This window comes from Mustela putorius, unplaced genomic scaffold (assembly GCF_011764305.1).
Source record: "Mustela putorius furo isolate JIRA1106 unplaced genomic scaffold, ASM1176430v1.1 tig00003869_pilon_pilon_pilon, whole genome shotgun sequence".
NCBI lineage: Eukaryota > Metazoa > Chordata > Mammalia > Carnivora > Mustelidae > Mustela > Mustela putorius.
The window spans coordinates 3,383,822-3,404,293 of NW_025422021.1; the positions used below are offsets into that span (position 1 = coordinate 3,383,822).

General features: G+C 36.7%; 1 protein-coding gene across 3 annotated transcripts in view; it reads left to right on the forward strand.

The window, feature by feature from the left end:
- The window catches only part of SESTD1 (SEC14 and spectrin domain containing 1), a 140,616-nt gene that overhangs the window by 112,821 nt on the left and 7,323 nt on the right, over positions 1-20,472 (forward strand). For all 3 annotated transcript variants that reach the window (XM_045066621.1, XM_045066619.1, XM_045066620.1), the window contains 6 exons: positions 5,109-5,303; positions 5,832-5,946; positions 7,384-7,543; positions 15,415-15,496; positions 16,324-16,446; positions 17,199-17,390. In XM_045066621.1, the coding sequence (XP_044922556.1) occupies positions 5,109-5,303; positions 5,832-5,946; positions 7,384-7,543; positions 15,415-15,496; positions 16,324-16,446; positions 17,199-17,390 (867 nt within the window). The remainder of the gene's footprint in view (positions 1-5,108; positions 5,304-5,831; positions 5,947-7,383; positions 7,544-15,414; positions 15,497-16,323; positions 16,447-17,198; positions 17,391-20,472) is intronic.

Below are 20,472 nucleotides of genomic sequence, written 5' to 3' on the forward strand. Positions count from 1 at the left end.
AAAAACATTTTGATTAATCTGAAGAGAGAGAGTGTGTGTGTGTGCCTGTGCATTCCAGATTTTATTCCCTTACATCCCAGAGAGACTGATTATTTCTTTAGGAAAACCTCAGTTCCTAATGTGAGTTTCTTTAATTTCAAGTGCTAATTTCAAGAAAAATACTAGTTCTTAAATTGTTTACCTCCTTGTTCTAGTTATTAGGGCCTTTATTTTATAGGTTCAGACTAGGAAAAAAAATCAACCCCAGTATGGTTGTTCTTAAACCTTAGTGGTTCTAAGAGTCACCTGAAGCGCCTGTTAAACTGCCTACAGACTCTGACTTAGTAGGTCAGGGGTGGAGCTTTGGTATTTTTAGTAAGCACCCTGGTAATATGGTATAGATAGTTCTCACTGTAAGACATGGTGACCCAGGATGCTAATCCTTTAGCCTACTATTTTTCTTTGAATCATGACTCTTACTTCTTCAAAGAATTGGATTAATTATTTGTTTAGAATATTAACTAAATTTACAAGTACTATAGAGAATACTGTGAAATCCCTTTTTATTTTAGAACACTACTGTGATATTTTTCTCAAGTTGTATTTTCTGCTTTAAATCCACCTCCGTTAACCTTTATAATCACTCTGTGGGGGCGCCTGGGTGGCTCAGTGGGTTAAGCCTCTGCCTTCGGCTCCGGTCATGATCCCAGGGTGCTGGGATCGAGCCCCGATTTGGGCTCTCTGCTCAGCAGGGAGCCTGCTTCCTCCTCTCTCTCTGCCTGCCTCTCTGCCTACTTGTGATCTCTCTGTCCAATAAATAAATAAAATCTTTATAAAAAAATTAAAAAATATATAATCACTCTATGGTTTCAAAAGTATTTTACACATAGTATTATGTAATTAATTTATACAATAACCAATAAGGTAGGTAAGACCGATGATATCATCACTGTTATACAGAACAGGGTTTCTCAGTCTTGGCCCTATGACACTTTGGGCAGATGGATCTTTGTTGTAGTGGCTGTCCTGTACATTATAGGGTCATTTGGCCGCATCACTGGCCTCTACCCACTGGATGCATTAGTATTGCGCCCTCTCCATTGTGGCAAAAATGTCTCTGGATATTGCAAAATATTCCCTCTGAAGCAAAATAGCCCCCAGTTGAAAATCACTGCTCGAAAGGAAAAACAAATAAACAAAAAAACAGGTTCTGAGAGATAAGTGAGTTAATGAAGATGACACCCCTTTATAAGGAAAAAAGACTTTGAGTTCGTCTTTCACATCCATTGTTCTTTTCTCTACATCTGACTACATTGTCTATATAATAATATTCAGAAATTTCATAGTAGTTCAAGCAATAAAACAACATGAAAAAATAGAGAAGCCCAAGTTTTAGGTACAGGGCACAAGAGTATACCACATTTAGAGCAGTACCTATTACCTACTTAATTTAATGTCAGCTAATCTACAGTATCTGATATGAAGTGCTTTATATGTTCATTTGCTACATATTAACTGAACACATAATAAATGTCACATGTTCTAGACTCTTGGCTATATAGCACTGTCTTATAATATGGAATTTAAGTTCATATTGGAAAAAAGGGAATGGAGAGAAGGTAAGGCAAGGCTTTTAGGAAAGGCCTCTCTGAGATCACATTTAATCAGAAACCTTGAAATGATGTGAAGGAGCAATTCAAGCAAAAGGCAGTTCAGATTGAGGACACAGAAGTAAAAACACTGTAGGTAGGTGCTTACTTGCCATTGTAATGGAACAGCAAGTTATGTTGGTGGTGTTGTAGTGCAGTGAGCAAGGTCACACAAAACAATGTTTCTAAGGGAGTCCGGAGCCAAATCATGTCCATTTCACCCCCAAAAAGGAACTTGACATTTATTTTATTTTTTTTAATGATTTTATTTATTTATTTGGGGGGAGAGGGAGAGAACACAAGCAGGGGGAGCAGTAGGCAGAGAGGGAGAAGCAGCCTCCCCACTGAGCAGAGAGCCAGACATGGAGCTTGATCCCACGACCCTAGTATCATGACCTGAGCTGAAGGCAGATGCTCAAACGACTAAGCCACCCATGCGTCCCTTGTCATTTATTATATTTTTTTAAGATTTTATTTATTTGACAGAGATCACAAGTAGGCAGAGAGGCTGGTAGAGAGAGAGGTAGGGAAGCAGGGTCCCTGCTGAGCAGAGAGCCTGATGCAGGGCTTGATCCCAGGACCCACTGAGCCACCCAGGCGCCGCTTGACATTTATTTTAAATGTTACATGAAATCATTGGAGGGATTTTTTTTTTTTTCTTAAAGATTTTATTTATTTATTTGACAGAGAGAGATCACAAGTAAGCAGAGAGACAGGCAGAGAGAGAGGAAGGGAAGCAGGCTCCCTGCCGAGCAGAGAGCCTGATGTGGAACTCGATCCCAGGACACTGAGATCATGACCTAAGCCAAAGGCAGCGGCTTAACCCACTGAGCCACCCAGGCGCCCCCATTGAAGGGATTTTTGAGCAGAGAAATGATACATTTTTTTTTCTTTTCTTTTTTATTAACATATAATGTATTATTAGACCCAGGGGTACAGGTCTGTGTGATACATGTTTTTAAAAAGATCTCTGGGAGGGGCGCCTGGGTGGCTCAGTGGGTTAAAGTCTCTGCCTTCAGCTCAGGTCATGATCCTAGGGTCCTGGGATCGAGCCCTGCACAGGCTCTCTGCTCAGCAGGGAGCCCGCTTCCCTTCTTCTCTTTCTGCCTGCCTCTCTGCCTCTGTCTGTCAAATAAATAAATAAAAATCTTAAAAAAAAAAAAAAATCTCTGGGGGCACCTGGGTGGCTCAGTAGGTTAAAGCCTCTACCTTTGGCTCAGGTCATGATCCCAGGATCTTGGGATCAAGTCCCGCATCGGGTTTTCTGCTCAACAGGGAGCTTGCTTCCCCTTCCCCCACCCTCACCCCGCCTGCCTCTCTGCCTGCTTTTGATCTCTGTCTGTCAGATAAATAAATAAAATATTTAAAAATAAATAAATAAAATTAAAAGATATCTGGCTACCATGTGGAAAATAAGGACTAGGAACAAACAACAAAACAGGAAGACTGGAGACTAATAGTATGGAGGCAGTAGATGTAGTAAGCAGTTGTCACATTGCTGAGGTTGAGCCAGCGAGTCTTGCTCTTGTTAAGAATCAGGTGTTTGGCCTTAGCCACTCTTAAGTTGGGAAAGACTGTGAGAGAAGCAGGTTGGGATTCTACAGAATTTGTAGCTTCAGGGGCAGGTTAAATTTTAGATGTCTAATACTCATCCAAATGGAGATAGTTGGTGGACACTTGAGGATCACTGTCGGGTTCAGGGAAGGGGACAAGGTGAGGATACTAATGTGGGAATTATCAGCATATAAATGTTATTTAAAGGCATGGGACCAGACGAACTCATCCAAGCCCAAAGAGTACTAATTTAGAAGAAAAGAGCCTTTGGAAAACTGAACCCCAGGTCACTCCTAAATTTAGAAGGCAAGAAGCAGAAGGAGGGCAGCAGAACTGTTGTGTCTGAGGAAAGAATAGAAAAAGGCATTTCAAGAAGGAAGTGGTTGCCTTTGTAAAATGCAACTGAGAGACCCAAATTAGGTAAAGACTGAGAATTTGCTAAGAGCAGGAAGGACAAAATCCTGATGAGAATGGGTTAACAAGGGAATGGGAAATAGGAGATAGAATGAGTATAGAGTATTCCTTTAAGGGACAGCCTTGGTCTTGAGTGCAGTTCTGTTTTTTAATATAAGATACTGCACCTTATTTGTATGCTGGTAGAAATAATCCAATTAAGAAGAATGAATTGATGATGGGAGAGAAAAGATAAGTGCAAGGGCAAAGCCTTGTGTAGGTAATAGAGGACAAAGAGTGCAAGTTAAGTGGCTACTTTAGAACCAGGGACAGTTCATCTGCTATTTTAGTGGGGAGGGCGAAGCACAAGGCTGCAGAAAAGAGGGAGGGTCATAGGTTTGTCGGAGAGAAAATGAAGTTAGAGTTTTGGCTGGGAACGAAGAGAGGGAAAGGGAGTTGGAGATTTAAGAAGTGAAAAAAACAAATAATCATGAGAGTGGGAAAATGCATTGACTAGAGAAATAGGATTGCTGAAGGTCTATTTGAGGTTATTTATATACTTTATATACTTTTATGTGGAGAGAGTCTATATATTTACATACACTATAAAAAGACACCTGTTCACATCATTGTTATTATCCAGCCATATTGCTGCTCTGGTGTAGGTATACAGTAGGCAGAGATACCAGGTCTGAGGTCTTGACAGGTGGATTGGAAAAGGAAGATGCAGGGCATGAGTATGGGTTATGCTCTGGGAGGTGATTATAGCCTCTGATCAAAGACAGAAGTGAGGATGTGAGACTCTTTCGTGCTGGGCCATGAAACAAGCAGGTCAGTGGATTGGGTAGTCTCATGGAGCTGTAGGAGTGAGTTGTCCTTAAGAGTGTGACCAAGAGAGTCAGTAGCTGGTGGTTAGAGAATGAGATTCTTGAAGCTTTGGGAGCTGTATGGTAATACATGATTACGACAAGTATTTACATGTGTTGGAGTAGGTAGCTGATTTGGGGTAGGGACAGGATGGTTGCAAGTGAGGGAGGGAATCAGGAGACAGAGTTAATAAGAGTACTGCAAGGATGTGTACATGGTGGGAGTCAGTGGAAACGCTGACCCAGAGCGGAGGGCCGTGACCATTGTCAAACTCCCTGGAAGAAGGTGCTTAATGGGAAAGGTTTGGAAGGATGTTATCCAACAGCATGCACTTTAAAGGAGATGTAGGTTTTAAGAGAAAGAGAGAAGAAATGATCTGGTAATAATTTTCTCTGAGGATGGACAGGTTTCAGGTAGAACTTGAAAGGAAAGGAACCATTTAGATACAAAGATGAAGATATAGGATAGATACTGACGTTGATAAGAGTGAGTTCCGGGAGTCATGTGGAAGGATTTGGGGGTTGGGGACTTCTCATCCTCACTTTAAGTAATTCTGCCTTACAGAATTATCATATATGTTACTTAGTTTATCTGGAAGAATTATAAAATGTGGTGTGGTTCTTCAGGAGCCAATTTGATCCTTAATGTACAACATGTGTGTTACAGGAATGGTTTGCAGTGTATGTGGAACTTAATCAGCAAATTGCAGCACTCTTAAATGCTGGGGACGAGGAAGATCTTGTGGAACTGAAGTCACTGCAGCAACAACTTAGTGATGTTTGCTATCGACAGGCCAGTCAACTGGAATTTAGGCAGAATCTCTTACAAGCAGCTCTTGAATTTCATGGTGTTGCCCAAGATGTAAGTTTCTACTCTGATTGCTTTTCTGTTCTTCAAATGATCTGAACACTTATCTGCACATAAATTTTGCAGGTTTGCATGTCTCCTAATTATTTTTCTGGAAAAATAAAATAATTTAGTCATGGGGAGATGATAAAAGTCTTCGATGTTTTAAAAAATTTTCTTTTCATTTTTAAGTCATTTTGCATGCAACTAAACATTTTTTGTCTAAATAGTGCTTGAACTTAGATATATTTCATTTTGATCATTTCTCTATTTATGCTTTATAACCTAGATTGCAATGGACGTTTGAGTACTTTCCTACATTCTGCTTACCTGGATATAAATCTTTGTCTTCCTGGTGCATGCCTCTATGTGTTCTGTCTTTTCAGATAACATGTATTCTAATTATTCGCCCTTGTCTTTTAACAGCAAAGACTTTTTCAAGTGTAATTGTGATAATCTCATTAGATATAAACCTCATTAATCATTAAACACTTTAGATGCTGATCACATCAGGGTTATCTCTTTGGTGTCCCTCTGCTTTAGTTGTCTCAGCAGTTGGATGGCTTATTAGGGATGTTGTGCGTAGATGTAGCACCAGCTGATGGAGCATCGATTCAGCAGACTTTAAAACTGCTTGAAGAGAAGCTGAAAAGTGTTGGTAAGCAGATTTTAACAATGCTGAAACATAAGGTTCTTTTTTTAGAAATATCATTACTATGGTTAGAGAAGTCAACTTACACTGAGCTAATTATAATTATTTATAGGAAACACAGGAAAAATTAGTATAAAATAGGTTTTATTCCCTTGAAGGGTGTAATACATGGTAAAATTACTATTTTTCATTGATGGTCTGTCACCCTTCCTTCATTGGGCCTTTAGCCTTTCTTCTTTACCCAGGTATATCTATAGGTGCTATGTCTTGCATATACTACGAACAGTTATTTGTAGTGCATGCATAAGCTGTAATTAGCTGTGAAGTGTTCTGTGGTAAATCCTGTATGCCCCAAAACTGTGTTTTATGCAGTGATTTTGGTTGTTGCTATATCCTAACCTTGTGAATAAATAGTTGGTTTGGTTCTGTGCATTTGTTTCTCCAAATTGGGAATATTGCCAAGGTTACCTACTCTCCCAAGGGGAGGATGATCCCAGTTCACTTGACACTTCACATTTTACTACAGTAGGAAGGAAGTACAGTGAATTTCCCTAGGTCATGACTGTAGAGGAGATAGTGGATGTACAAAAGGGAAGAAAGGGTTGTTCTGAGTAGGATAGGAGGGCAAAGGGGAATGGAGGTAAGGAAGCAGAAACCTAAGACAGACTTAGTAGAAAATGGTGACACATGATTGAACCAAATCAATCAATTATTGAAAAGGATTTGAGGGAATGTGTTTGAAAAATCATGTTTGTATGGGCATTTGTTTGCAGCCTTTGTTATTTTAACACATGATAGGCATAATACGTATTTTGTATTTAATTTGCCAAATGCAGTTTATTTCAAAGGATCAGAAGCTTTCTAGAACCATACTTCTCCTTTAAAAAAGAAAGGAATTCCTGTGTGCTTGTTGGTTTGGGGTACTGTAAATCTATCCTAAATGTTCCCTCTCATTAGGTGTAAACTGGAAGATGCCTGAACTCAAAATATTCAGCATCCTTTTTCAATGATATTGCATTGCTTGAATGCTTTGAAGTCTTGTAACTCTTAAACATTATCTTGAACAAAATGTTTGGCTTGTTATCTTAAAAATTGGACTACATAGAAGCACAAAGGAAACAAACTGAAAAATATTACTAATCAAAATAGAACTTCTCACATTTTCTTCCTGCTTTCAGTTTTCAAAAATAAGTATCATCAGTGGAAATTCACCTTTTGGAAATTATCTTTAGGCAAAATCTGGTGTGAGAGGGAGCTCAGTTTGAACCACGTTTAAATGGGTTTATTCCTTGAAGTGTTCAGAGAACCTCCTCCCAAGGTAGTTTAACATATAAAGCTATCAGTGCGTAGAACCTGAGTACAGTATCTGCTGGGGGGATTTCCTTGAGGGAGGGAAAGCACCTCCTTTGTTTAAGAGATTAAATCTAGGAACTTTTGTTTTAGATGTAGGATTACAAGGTTTGCGTGAAAAAGGTCAAGGACTTCTGGATCAGATCTCCAATCAGGCATCCTGGGCCTATGGAAAGGATGTAACCATTGAAAATAAAGAAAATGTGGACCACATACAAGGAGTGATGGAAGATATGCAGCTTAGGAAACAAAGGCAAAGTTTGACTGTTAATGTTAATTTTTGCTAAAATGACACAATAAAATGAGAAGTGATATAATTTATGTTTTCCGTACAAAATAGAAGTTCTAACCTGTTAATATAGAAGGCTTGTAGTAAGTTTTGGTGAATGTAATTGTTGTATATAATTGTACTAACAAATTGTGACAATTTGTTCAGCTAATGGTACTTTTCCCCTTTTTAATTTAGTGATAAAATTTTGGTTACACCCAAGGACTTTGTATTCCATATTTCTACTATAGCCTATGACCCTTTCATGTTTTAAGAAAACCCTTTTTGGAGAATTTTGATTTTCTGTTTTCATTTGGTTTAGAGTTGCTATTAAATATGTCATCTACTTTCATCAGTTTCTTCATCTACAGTTCTCACAAATTGTCATACTATCATTGTACTCATATGTGCTCTGAAAGGATTAGATAGTGGACTCTGGGCAAGGGGCTATTTAGTTTTATTTCATATAGAGTCAGGAATTTAAAAGATTCTTTGAAAATTCAATTTGCAGTAGCACCTGAGAGAACATTACAAAGTAAAGTATTAAATTAATATATGAAAGTATATACAGTATAGCATGGTTTATGAAATTTTTGGACACTTAAAAATTTTAGGATATCAACAAAACCTCACAGAAACTATTTCTACATTACAGAGAAAATACTCATTAGTGAGGAATTCCTTCTAACCTCACATGCAAACTTACCCATTTCATTATTTTATTCTAATCACATGCAAACTTACCCATTTCATTATTTTATTCTAATCACAAAGGATGCTGTAGCTTTGTATTTAATAAGTCACGTACCCTCATGTCTCCCCTGTCTACTCTCATTCTCTACTCTGATCTCTGCCTCTCATTTAAATGCTTAAATCTCTCATTAAAAAAAAAAAAACACACACACATGCATGTACTTTCCTCCTCAACTCTTTCTTTGTGTCTTCTAGCCCTAGAATTCTCCTTCCTGACAGCTAAGTCATTTGAAGGTCTAATCTATACTCATACTGTTTCCTAACTGCCTCCCATTAACTTTTCAACCTTCCTCAGTCTGACTTCTACCCTATTTCACTGGATTTGCTCTTACTGATATCATCCGTGACTTTATAATTATCATGTAATAAATGCTTGATCTCCCTCAAAATCCAGGGAGTATTTTTGGTCTTCACCATTGCTTGATCACGCTGAATAGCATTGGAAAGTTTCTTCGTGAAACTTTCTGACAACCCTGTCTTCTGAAAACACCCTCATGATCCCAATAATCTGTTTCTTCTTAGTCTTCTTCACTGTTTTTTTTTTTGTCCTCTAGCTAATTTCTCTGCTTTCAGGGTTTGAGGCCCAGTCGTTTTAGTCTACGTGTTCTCTCTGGATGGTTTCACTACTTGAATGACTTTATTTTATTTGGTTGTGATTGAGTATTTATGGTTCTGACCCAGACTCCTGTCCTATGCTTTGGACCTATAACTATACTTGGCCTACTAAGTATCTCTAGGTGGGTGCTGCACACATTCCTCAAACCTAGTATGTCCAGATACTTGATCTTCTTTTATTCATTTATTTCACAGACAGAGATCACAAGTCAGACGAGATAACAAGTAGGCAGAGAGGCAGGCAGAGAGACGGGGAAGCAGGCTCCCCGCTAAGCAGAGAGCCTGATACGGGGCTCGATTCCAGGACCCTGGGATCATGACCTGAGCCGAAGGTAGAGGCTTTAACCCACTGAGCCACCCAGGTGCCCCTTGATCTTCTCTTTTAATATCTTATCTAGGTTAAAGTTAGTATCAGGTACCAAATTTGGGATTTATCCTAAAATCCATACTCCTCCTCACCCCATATAGCCCGATCAAATATTTTAAGTTCTGCTGTCTCTGAGTCCTGAAATTTTCTATTTAAAATCTTCTCTTTTATCTGCCTCTGGCCTTGATCCTCTCTAGTCTGTTGTACATGAGAATAATCGTTGTAAAGTGCATATCTAATCATAAGACCCCACTTCATGATTTCCTGTTTTCTCCGATGAAGTTCAGTCTCCTTGAAATAGTGTAGGAGATTCTTCATAATTCAATCCCATATAATCTTATGTCCTGCAATTTTTACAGACACAGTTGTTCACTTTCTTGAATGCATCATGCTGTTTCATGAATCTATGACTTAGACTACTACTTTCTTCATTTTCTTCTTGCTGGATTCTTAAAGACTTGGGGATACTTATTTTTGGAAGGTTTTTTAGATTTGTAGGACATATTAATTACTTGTTCCTCCCTGTTCCCATAGAATTCTTTACATAGCTCCATAGTAGCCCTCACCACATTGTTTGTTTAGAACTCTGCTGCCAAAAATGGAACCAACATAATAGTTGAGACCATGAAGCACATTATTTGACACCTGACAGTATGCATTAAATATATCTATGATATCATCTTCATCATTAAAATGTTTTACATTGTTTAGCTTCAGATTTTAAAAATACTTCTAATCATCACTTCCTTTTAGTCCCTTGTAGGATAACTGTAACCAGATTCATTTTAGTACTATGTTAATAGGCTTTTATAAAGGGCGCTCTTTATAAAAAATAGCCTTGTGACAATGATTTCTGTATTATTATTCACCTTCTTTAAGAACACTGACTGCCATGGAGCTCAGTGCCTTCTGGGTAACTGGTCATTAGTGTTTGAGATTGTAGTGAGTTCACTCTTCCTCTAAAATACATGAAATTGCATGAGGACAAAGCGAATAGATCAGAGCTGAGGTAGCTAAAGTCACCTTGAAAGTTCAGTCGTCTATTATATAGGACAGACCACACTAAAATTTTGAAGTACTCTGAATTGTTTCTCTCTACACCCAGAGATCAAGAGTTGTTTTGTTTTGTTTTGTTTTTTCTCTTTTGGAACATAGATGGAGTGGGTTTTTTTGTTTGTTCTTTTTTTAAAAAAATTCAAAATTAGATATTACTTTGGGTGATGAAATATAATGAAAAGTGTTAACTTTTTTTGCTTATTTTCAAGATTTATTAAAATGCCCTTTCAAAAAAAACTCAGATTATGTTTGAGAGATTCAATACCAATAATTCATGTATTGCAGGTCAGTCTTTACACTGCTATAAAAGTTATGTTTTCTATGAATATTCCATAATTTTTTATTTTTCTATTGTACACTTACATTGTTTGCTGTCTTTTTAAAATTTAAATTTAGTTAATTAACATGGTGTATTATTAGTTTTAGAGGTAGAGGTCAGTGACTCATCCAACATATATAATACCAAGTGCTTATTACATCATGTGCCTTCCTTAACACCCAGTTACGCCATCCCATCACCTCCCCTCCTTCAGCGACTCTCATTTTGTTTCCTATGATTAAGACTCTCTTCTAGGGGTACCTGGGTGGCTCAGTGGGTTGAGCCTCTGCCTTCAGCTCAAGTCATGATCTCGGTGTCCTGGGATTGAGTCCCGTATCGGGCTCTCTGCTTGGCGGGGAGCCTGCTTCCTCCTCTCTCTCTGCCTGTCTCTCTGCCTACTTGTGATCTCACTCTGTCAAATAAATAAATACAATCTTAAAAAAAAACAAAACAAAACTCTCTTCTAGTTTATCTCCCTCCCTGATTTCATCTTGTTTAATTTTTCCCTTCCCTCTCTTATGATCCTCTATTTTGTTTCTTAAATTCCACATATGAGTGAGGTCGTATGATACTTGTCTTTCTCTGACTGACTTATTTTGCTTAGCATGATGCCCTTTAGTTCCATTCACATAATTATAAATGGCAAGATTTCATTTTTTGATAGCTGAATAGTAGCCCATTCTTTTTTTTTATTCTTTTTTTAAATTGTGTTATGTTAGTCACCATAAAGTACATCATTAGTTTTTGACACAGTGTTCCAAGATTCTTTGTCCATTCTATAGATACAGATAGATAGATAGATATCTATAGATAGATACCATATCTTATTTATCCATTCATCTGTTGATAGACATTTGGGCTCTTTCCATAGTTTGGCTGTTGTGCACATTGCTGCTTCAATAAATACTGCTTCAATAAATATTGAAGTGCAGGTGCCCTTTCATATCATTACATTTTTATCTTTGGGATTAGTACCTAGTAGTGTAGTTACTAGGTCATAGGGTAGGTTTATTTTCAAATTTTTGAGGAACCTCCATACTATTCTCCAGAGTGGCTATACCAGCTTGCATCCCTACCAGCAGTGTAAGAGGGCTCCCCTTTCTCCGCATCCTGGACAACATCTGTCATTTCCTGACTTGTTAATTTTAGCCATTCTACCAGTGTGAGGGTGGTATCTCATTGTGGTTTTGCATTGTATTTCACTGATGATGAGTGATGTTGAGCATCTTTTCACGTGTCTGTTGGCCATCTGGATGTCTTCTTTGGAGAAATGCCTATTAATGTCTTCTGCCCATTTCTTAACTGGATTTTTTGTTCTTTGGGTGTTGAGTTTGATAAGTTCTTTATAGATTTTGGATAAATCTTTATCTGATATGTCTTTTGCATTTATCTTCTCCCATTCTGTAGGTTGCCTTTTGGTTTTGTCAACTGTTTTCTTTGCTGTACAGAAGCTTCTTATCTTGATAAAGTCCCAAAAGTTCATTTTTGCTTTTGTTTCCCTTGCCTTTGGAGAGGTAACTAGCAAGAATTTGCTGTAGCCAAGGTCGAAGAGGTTGCTACCTGTGTTCTTCTCTAGGATTTTTAATGGATTCCTGTCTACATTTAGGTCTTTCATCCATTTTGAATCTATTTTTGTGTATGGTTTAAAGAAATGGTCCAGTTTCATTCTTCTGCATGTGGCTTTCCAATTTTCCCAGCACCATTTGTTGAAGAGACTGTCTTTTTTCCATTGGACATTCTTTCCTGCTTTGTTGAAGATGAGCTGACCATAGAGTTGAGGGGACATTTCTGGGTTATCTATTCTTTCCATTGATCTATGTGTCTGCTTTTGTGCCAATATCATACTATCTTGATGACTATAATTTTGTAATAGAGGTTGAAGTGGAATTGTGATGCCGCCACCTTTGGTTTTCTTTTTCAGTGTTCCTTTGGCCATTTGGGGTCTTTTCTGGTTCCATACAAATTTTAGGATTATTTGTTCCAGCTCTGTGATGGTATTTTGATAGGGATTGCTTTGGATGTATACATTCTTCTAGGTAGGATAGACATTTTAACAATATTTTTTCTTCCAACCCATGAACATGGTATGTTTTTCCATTTCTTTGAGTCTTCCTCAATTTCTTTCATTTGCCTCTTTGGTTTATTCCTACGTATCTTAAGGTTTTTGGTGCAATTTTAAATGGGATTGACTCCTTAATTCTCTTTCTTCTTTCTCATTGTTAGTGTATAGAAATGCAACTGATTTCTGTGCGTTGGTTTTATATCCTGCCACTTTGCTGAATTCCTATATGAGTTCTAGCAATTTTGGAGATGGAGTCTAGGGTTTTCCATATAGAGTATCATGTCATCTGCAGAATCAGAATTTGACTTCTTTGCCATGTCAGAAGCCTTTTATGTCTTTTTGTTGTCAGATTGCTGAGGCTAGGACTTGTAGTACTACATTGAACAGCAGTGGTGAGGGTGGACATCCCAATTGTGTTCCTGACCTTAAGGGAAAGGCTCTGTTTTTTCCCCGTTTAGGATGATATTCACTGTGGGCTTTTCATAGATGGCTTTTATGATATTTAGTATGTTGCCACTATCTCTACACTGTGAAGAGTTTTAATCAAGAAAGGCTGCTGTATTTATTCAAATGCTTTTTCTGCCTCTATTGAGAGGCTCGTATGGTTCCTGTCCTTTCTTTTATTAATGTAGTGTATCACGTTGATTGATTTGTGGATGTTGAACCAGTTTGCAGCCCAGGAATAAATCCCACTTCGTTGTGGGGAATGATTCTTTTATTTTTTTTTTAAAGATTTTGCTTATTTATTTTTTCAAGAGAGAGAGCATGAGCTGGGGAAGAGGCAGACTCCCCGTTGGGCAGGGAACCCAAAGTGGGGCTCAATCCCAGGTTCCTGGGATCATTACCTGAGCTGAAGGCAGACACTTAACCTGCTGAGCCACCCAAATACCCCAGAATGATCTTTTTAAAAATGTACTGTTGGATCCTATTGGCTAGTATCTTGGTGAGAATTTTGGCATCCATGTTCATCAGGGATATTGGTCTATAATTCTCCTTTTTGGTGGACTCTTTGTCTGGTTTTAGGATCAAGGTTGCCGCCCTCATAGAAAGAGTTTGGAAGTTTTCCTTCCATTGCTGTTTTTTGAAACAACTTCAGAAGTGTAAGTATTTTTCTTTAAAAGTTTGGTAGAATTCCCCAGGGAAACCATCCAGCCCTGGACTCCTGTTTGTTGGGAGATTTTTGATTATTGCTTCAATTTCCTTGCTGGTTATGGGTCTGTTCAGGTTTTCTATTTCTTACTGTTTCAGTTTTGGTAGTTTATACATTTAGGAATACATCTGTTTCTTCTGGAATGCCCAATTTGTTGTCATATAGTTGCTCATAATATGTTCTTATAATTGTTTGTATTTCTTTGGTGTTGGTTGTGATCTCTCCTCTTTCATTCATGATTTTATTAGTTTGGGTCTTTTTTCTTTTGAATAAGTCTGGCCAGGGGCTTATTGATCCTACTAATTCTTTCAAAGTACTAGCTCCTAGTTTTGTTGCTCTGTTCTACTATTCTTTTGGTTCCTATTTCATTGATTTCTGCTCTAATCTTTATTAATTCTCTTCTCCTGTTGGGTTTTGGCTTTCTTTGCTGTTATTTCTCCAGCTCTCTAATTGTAAGGTTAGGTTGTGTTTTGAGACCTTTCTTGTTTCTTGAGAAGGGCTTGTATTGCTATATATTTCTCTTAGGACAGCCGTTGTTGCATCCCGAAGGTTTTAAACAGTAGTGTTTTCATTTTCACTTATTTCCATGAATTTTTTGAATTCTTCAATTTCCTGTTGACCCATTCATTCTTTGGTAGAATGCTCTTTAACCTCTGTGTATTTGAATTCTTTCTAAATTTCCTCTTGTAATTGAGTTCAAGTTTCAAAGCATTATGGTCTGAAAATATGCAGAGAATAATCCCAGTCTTTTGGTACCTGTTGAGACCTGATTTGTGACCCAGGATATGATCTATTCTGGGGAATGTTCCATGTGCACTCGAGAAGAATGTGTAAGTTGTTGCTTTAGGATGGAATGTTGTGAATATATCTGTGAATCCACCTGTTCCAGTGTGTCATTCAAAGCCTATGTTTCCTTGTTGATCTTCTGCTTAAATAATCTGTCCATTGCAATGAGTGGGCTGTTGAAGTCCTCTAATATTTTTGTGTTATTATCAATGTGTTTCTTTAATTTTGTTACTGGTTTATGTAATTAGCTGCTCTCAAGTTAGTAGCATAAGTATTTGTACAATTGTTAGATATTCTTGTTGGATAGATCCTTTAATTATGATATAGTATCTTTCCTCAATGTTTTTATTTTGTTTTATTTCCTTGGCACATCATTGTCAAAATTATTATTTAAGAAACTTCGTATGTTTATCTTTGAGGCTTGTTTAATGCTAACTGGCAATGGAGATTTCTTTGGGTTTTAGTGTACTACTTTGTTGATGCTTTGCTTCGGTATTTCACAGAATCCATTCTGTCCTCAGGGGTTTGTAATTAGGAATCTTTCAGGTATTTTGAAGTTTTGAAGTATTTTGATGTAATATAGATATCCTTAAAATTCTTACAAATCAATACAAAGTAGTTGGAAGTCTCCATGGTGTATAAGATTAAGTATTTTAGTATACTATAAAACATGCATGCCAGATGATGATGTTAAAATAATTATTAATGAAACTGAAATGATGTTCTGCCTTATGTTTTTGTTTATTAGATGTGAAGACATGGTGGATGTGCGAAGGTTAAAGATGCTTCAAATGGTGCAGTTGTTTAAATGTGAAGAAGATGCTGCCCAGGTAAAAGATCAGTCAGGCACATGATGTAGTTGTCTTCTCTTAAAAGACTGATTTCACCTAACTGTTAAAAAAGTTTACTTTTCATGGTCCTAAGAAAGTAAATGTGTTAAGTCAAATTCTAGTTTATCTTATTAAAATAGCAAAGTGTTTTTAAATTTCCAGTTATTTTACTGGTCTCATATGACTCATCTTCTTAATGAAATCCTCTATTAAGTGAGAAATTGGGATTATTTATTATTTATTATTATTGACTTGTTAGTTACATGCTAAGATTAAGGCTGGTTTAAGCACAATGCTTTTTTAACTTGCAAGAGGGTTTTTCAACTAGAAAAACTATATGCTGTCTTTGTGTAATTTTCATCAGAGAACATCAGTGCAGCTTGACCTAGAGGAACTTTATGATTTTAAATAAGAACATAAATCTGTAATGAGATTCCACACAATCTTTTTTTTTTTAATTTAAATTCAATTAACTAATATATAGCATATTATTGGTTTTAGAGGTAGAGTTCAGTGATTCATCAGTCTTCTGTAATACCAGTGCTTGGACATTAAGGAAAACACATGATCTATTAATATCAATCATGTGCTATTAATTTTTAAAAAGTGCTTCTCTTTAATATATCTTGTTCTTAGATTTTAAAAGTTTTGAGGGGGTGGAAAGATCATTAATTCATGTAGCTTTCTTAAATGAAATAAGCTATTAAGGACTTTTAACTAATAGATTAATTAATCATATGGTAGTAATTTTTCTTTTGATAAACATGTTGATTTGATATAATAAGAGTTATGGATCCAGCGTCACTCTTCTTTATTTTTTTATTTAGGCAGTAGAATGGCTAAGTGAACTTCTGGATGCCCTGCTTAAGACCCACATCAGATTGGGTGATGATGCTCAGGAAACGAAAGTTTTACTAGAAAAGCATAGAAAATTTGTTGATGTTGCACAGGTGCAGAACTGGTTATCTTCCTTTTCTACAAGCTCAGTGTTTGAATAGCTTTCTGCATGATTATAATGTAACTTAACCCTCCAAGCCCAAGAAGGTTAGTTATATTATTCCAGAAATATCACAGAACTTAGAAAATGTCAGCTGGTGCATCAAAAGCAGGCTGCATAAACTTGAGAGGGTTTATGTTTTCCTGAATACAGGTTCTGTATGCTCCCTCTGATTTGTTTTAGATTATGCCATTTTTAGGCAATCCATCTGTTCACTCACGAAAGTGAATAAGAAATAGAGGAGTTAATAGCGGTATAGTAAAAACCCCAGTTTCTCTATTTCACCAGTGTTAGTATAACAATGCAGATTTTGTGTGTGTGTTTGTGTGTGTTAAAAGTATCTTTATTTATTTTCCCTAATAATTGAGTTTTCTGCATGGGATATAAAGTGCCCTTTGAAGAGCCCATCTTTATCAGCCATTATTTTTGGATTGTGGAGTTGATAAGAATGAGATGGGGAAAACACAAGACGAGAGCAAAACCTAACAAGAAAGAAACTTACTAAAAATTCAAAGTGTTGTCTTCCCATCCTTTTTTATGCCTGCAGTTAATTTTTAGTATTAAGTGTCAGTAAGTAAGTAAGTCATTCAGTACTGATTCCCAGTAGTGTTATTATTTGCAACGACAACCCTTCCCGCACACTTTTCCTGTCTCTCTTTTCAGAATTCTTATACTATAATTTCACGTTTACTTTTTCTTCTTTAGAGCACTTATGACTACGGCAGACAGTTGCTACAGGCCACGGTGGTGTTGTGTCAGTCTCTGCGCTGCACATCTCGGTCATCTGGAGACACACTTCCTCGACTGAACAGAGTATGGAAACAATTTACAATAGCATCTGAAGAGAGAGTGCATAGGCTGGAAATGGCTATTGCATTTCACTCAAATGCTGAAAAGGTTCGCTTTTTTAAAAATTGTAGTCTCAGTAATACTTACTTTATATGTTTAAAATGCATTAATTTTAATATTATAATTATGTGATTAACCTTTGTGTTTTTTCCACCTTATTTTAATCCAATTGTTTAAAGTTTGTTTAGATATAATATTGTCTTAGAGAGTTCAAATCAAATTCTTGTAGTATAATGTATACCAGTGCTGGCTTACTGTGGTTTGAGAAATCCAAAACCATCTAAGAGTCTTCTCTCAACAGTGCTTCTCTTCTTACCAAATCTGACCCCCAAAATGAACTATCTTTAGGGTGTGACAACTCCCATTGCTTTCATTATGCAAGGAAAGGACATTTTGCCTCAGCAACTACAACTAATTGTCATAAATTCTTTAAAAGGGCACTTTGTAATTTTATAAGGTTTCAAGTATAGACTTCCAGCTAAAAATAATGAAAATAAAGATAAAAATAAAATATTTTTTCATTTGCTATCTTTAAAGATTCATTCTAGAATTTTTTATTTAATGAATTCATCAGTCCTGGAAACCAGAAATGCAATATGTAGTGTTATTTGGGCAGATTTTCATTAGAGCCCTTCTTGTAACTCTGCGCAGAGAAACTTTATAGCACTCAACCCTTACATCTCCACTCTGAAGAGGAGCTTTGTTATATAGTTAACTTTGTTTTGATCTCTCACAATGGAAGTTTATGTGTAGGGGATGTTCAGTACCATATGAAACGTGAGAAACTGAAGGCGTAAATGTGATATAGCCTAGTCTGTAGAACAGAAGAGATGTGACTAGGAATTCAGGAATTGCGCAGTGTTCTACTGTATCTCTGTTGGGAAGTGTTTATAGTTAACTCTTGCTGAGCTGGTCACAGAACTCCACAGGTCAGTGTTTTGGTTTAAAATAGGCCTAACAATAATGAAGGTGAAAGTATATAAGCGGCTTCACCTATTTACCTACTGATTGTTTTATTTTTTTAAAAAGATTTTATTTATTTATTAGAGAGAGAGAATGCACACAAGCTGGGGGAGGGGCAAAGGGAGAAGGAGAAGCAGACTCCCTGCTGAGCAGGGAGCCTGATTCAGGGCTTGAGCCGAAGGCACACGCTTAACAACCTGAGCCACCCAGGTTCCCCTACTGATTGTTTTAATGAAAAGTTTTTATTTAAGTATATTAACACAGAAAAGTGTACAGATCGTAAATGTTTATTGAATTCAGTCTGTTCAATGAATTTTCACAAAGTGAGCATGCCTGTGAAATCACTGCACTATTCAAACAACAGACATTACCAGCACCTCAGAATCTCTTTTAGTCACATTGTTCCTGCTGCCCCTGCCTCCTGTGCAAGGGTGACTACTGGCCCAATATCTAACAACCCTGATACATTTTGAAAGCAGTATCTTAAAAAGTTATCTGCAAGGCCACTCTGGAAAACAGTACAAGGTTCCTCAGAAAGTTAAAAATAGAACTGCCCTTCAATCCAGCAATCCCACTGTTAGGGATTTACCCAAAGAATGCAATATACAAAAATACTAATTTAAAGTATACATGCACCCTGATGTTAATAACAGCATTATATGCAATAACCCAAGTTATAGAAGCAGCCCAAGTATTCATTCATAGATGAATAGGTTAAGAGGATGTGGAGTGTACACACAATGGAGTATCACTCAGCCGAGAACGAAATCTTGCCCTTTGCCACTACATGGATGGAACTAGAGAGGATTATGCTAAGTGAAATAAGTTAGAGAAAGACACACACCATATGATTTCACTCATGTGGAATTTAAGAAACCAAACAAATGAGGAAAGGGGAAAAAAAAGAGGCAAACCAAGAAACAGACTCAACTATAGAGAACAGACATGTTATCACAGGGGAGGTGAGTGGGCGATGGGTTAATAGGTGATTGGATTAGGGAGGGCACTTGTGGTGAGCACCAGGTGTTGTATGTAAGTGATGAACCACTGTATTGTACACTTGAAACTAATTACATTCTATGTTAACTGAATGGAATTTCAATAAAACTTAAAATTATCTGCAAGGACATTAAGATCTAGACTTCTTTATGAGGCCATATAAGAATGTAAATGGTTGAGAGATTGTTTTGCATAGAATATTCTCTTATATTGCCTTTATCATACTTAAAGCAAGCACAATTTAAGGTTCTTTACTACTCAAACCTTTGTAAAGCTTTTTGTTATCAGGTATAATTTTCTTCCTGTGTTTTATTTTATACTGGTAAGCATAAATATAACCATAACTATAAACAACTTGTATAGTATAATGACTGCGAAGATATTTTAAGGTGAATCTAGGATTTTATATAAAGTTATTTGAGTAGTGCTGAAATAAACAGATTAGATTAAGTATAATGCAAAAGCAGTTGCAAAAATAAATACTTCTTTTTCTTTTCTCTTCCCCACATTTTGCAGTTTTTTCTTATAACATAGTGTGTATCTTGGACTTACAACACATCTCAGTTTGGACTAGCCACCGTTCAAGTGTTCACTAGGCTGTTTGCTAATGGATTGACTAGTGTGGATCAGTACCTATAGACTTAGCTATTATAAATTAGAGCAATTTCTTCCTTCTTCTCCTCCCCTTGTTAAATTTAAATGTTAATAGTTAAGGAAAATAGTATTTTTATCAAGGACTGTAGAACTTCCTGTATTTGAATCATAACCTTTCCAGTTTATATCAGGTAAGTCAGCAGATCAGTTTTTAAAATAACTGTGCCTATGTAGGTCATCCTATCAGTTATTTATAATGTAAGCATATGTTGTTTTGGATTTTTATTTTCCTCTCATTTTTGAAGTCTGTAAGCTATTTGAGGTCACAATCTATATTTCAGTCACATCCAAAGCTGCTAAATAAACATTTAGTACAATAAGGAATGAATGAATGAAGGCTATTTCTCAAGCACAGTTTAAACTTACTTTCCGAATAATAGTCTGGTATTATTTTTTCCTTAGAAATCACTATAGACTTTTTTTACTCCGATTATTTATTATGATTAAGGATTATGTGTTTCCTTTTATTTGAATTTTTTGAGCCAACTTCACTAGTAATCAGTCTTGTGCAATG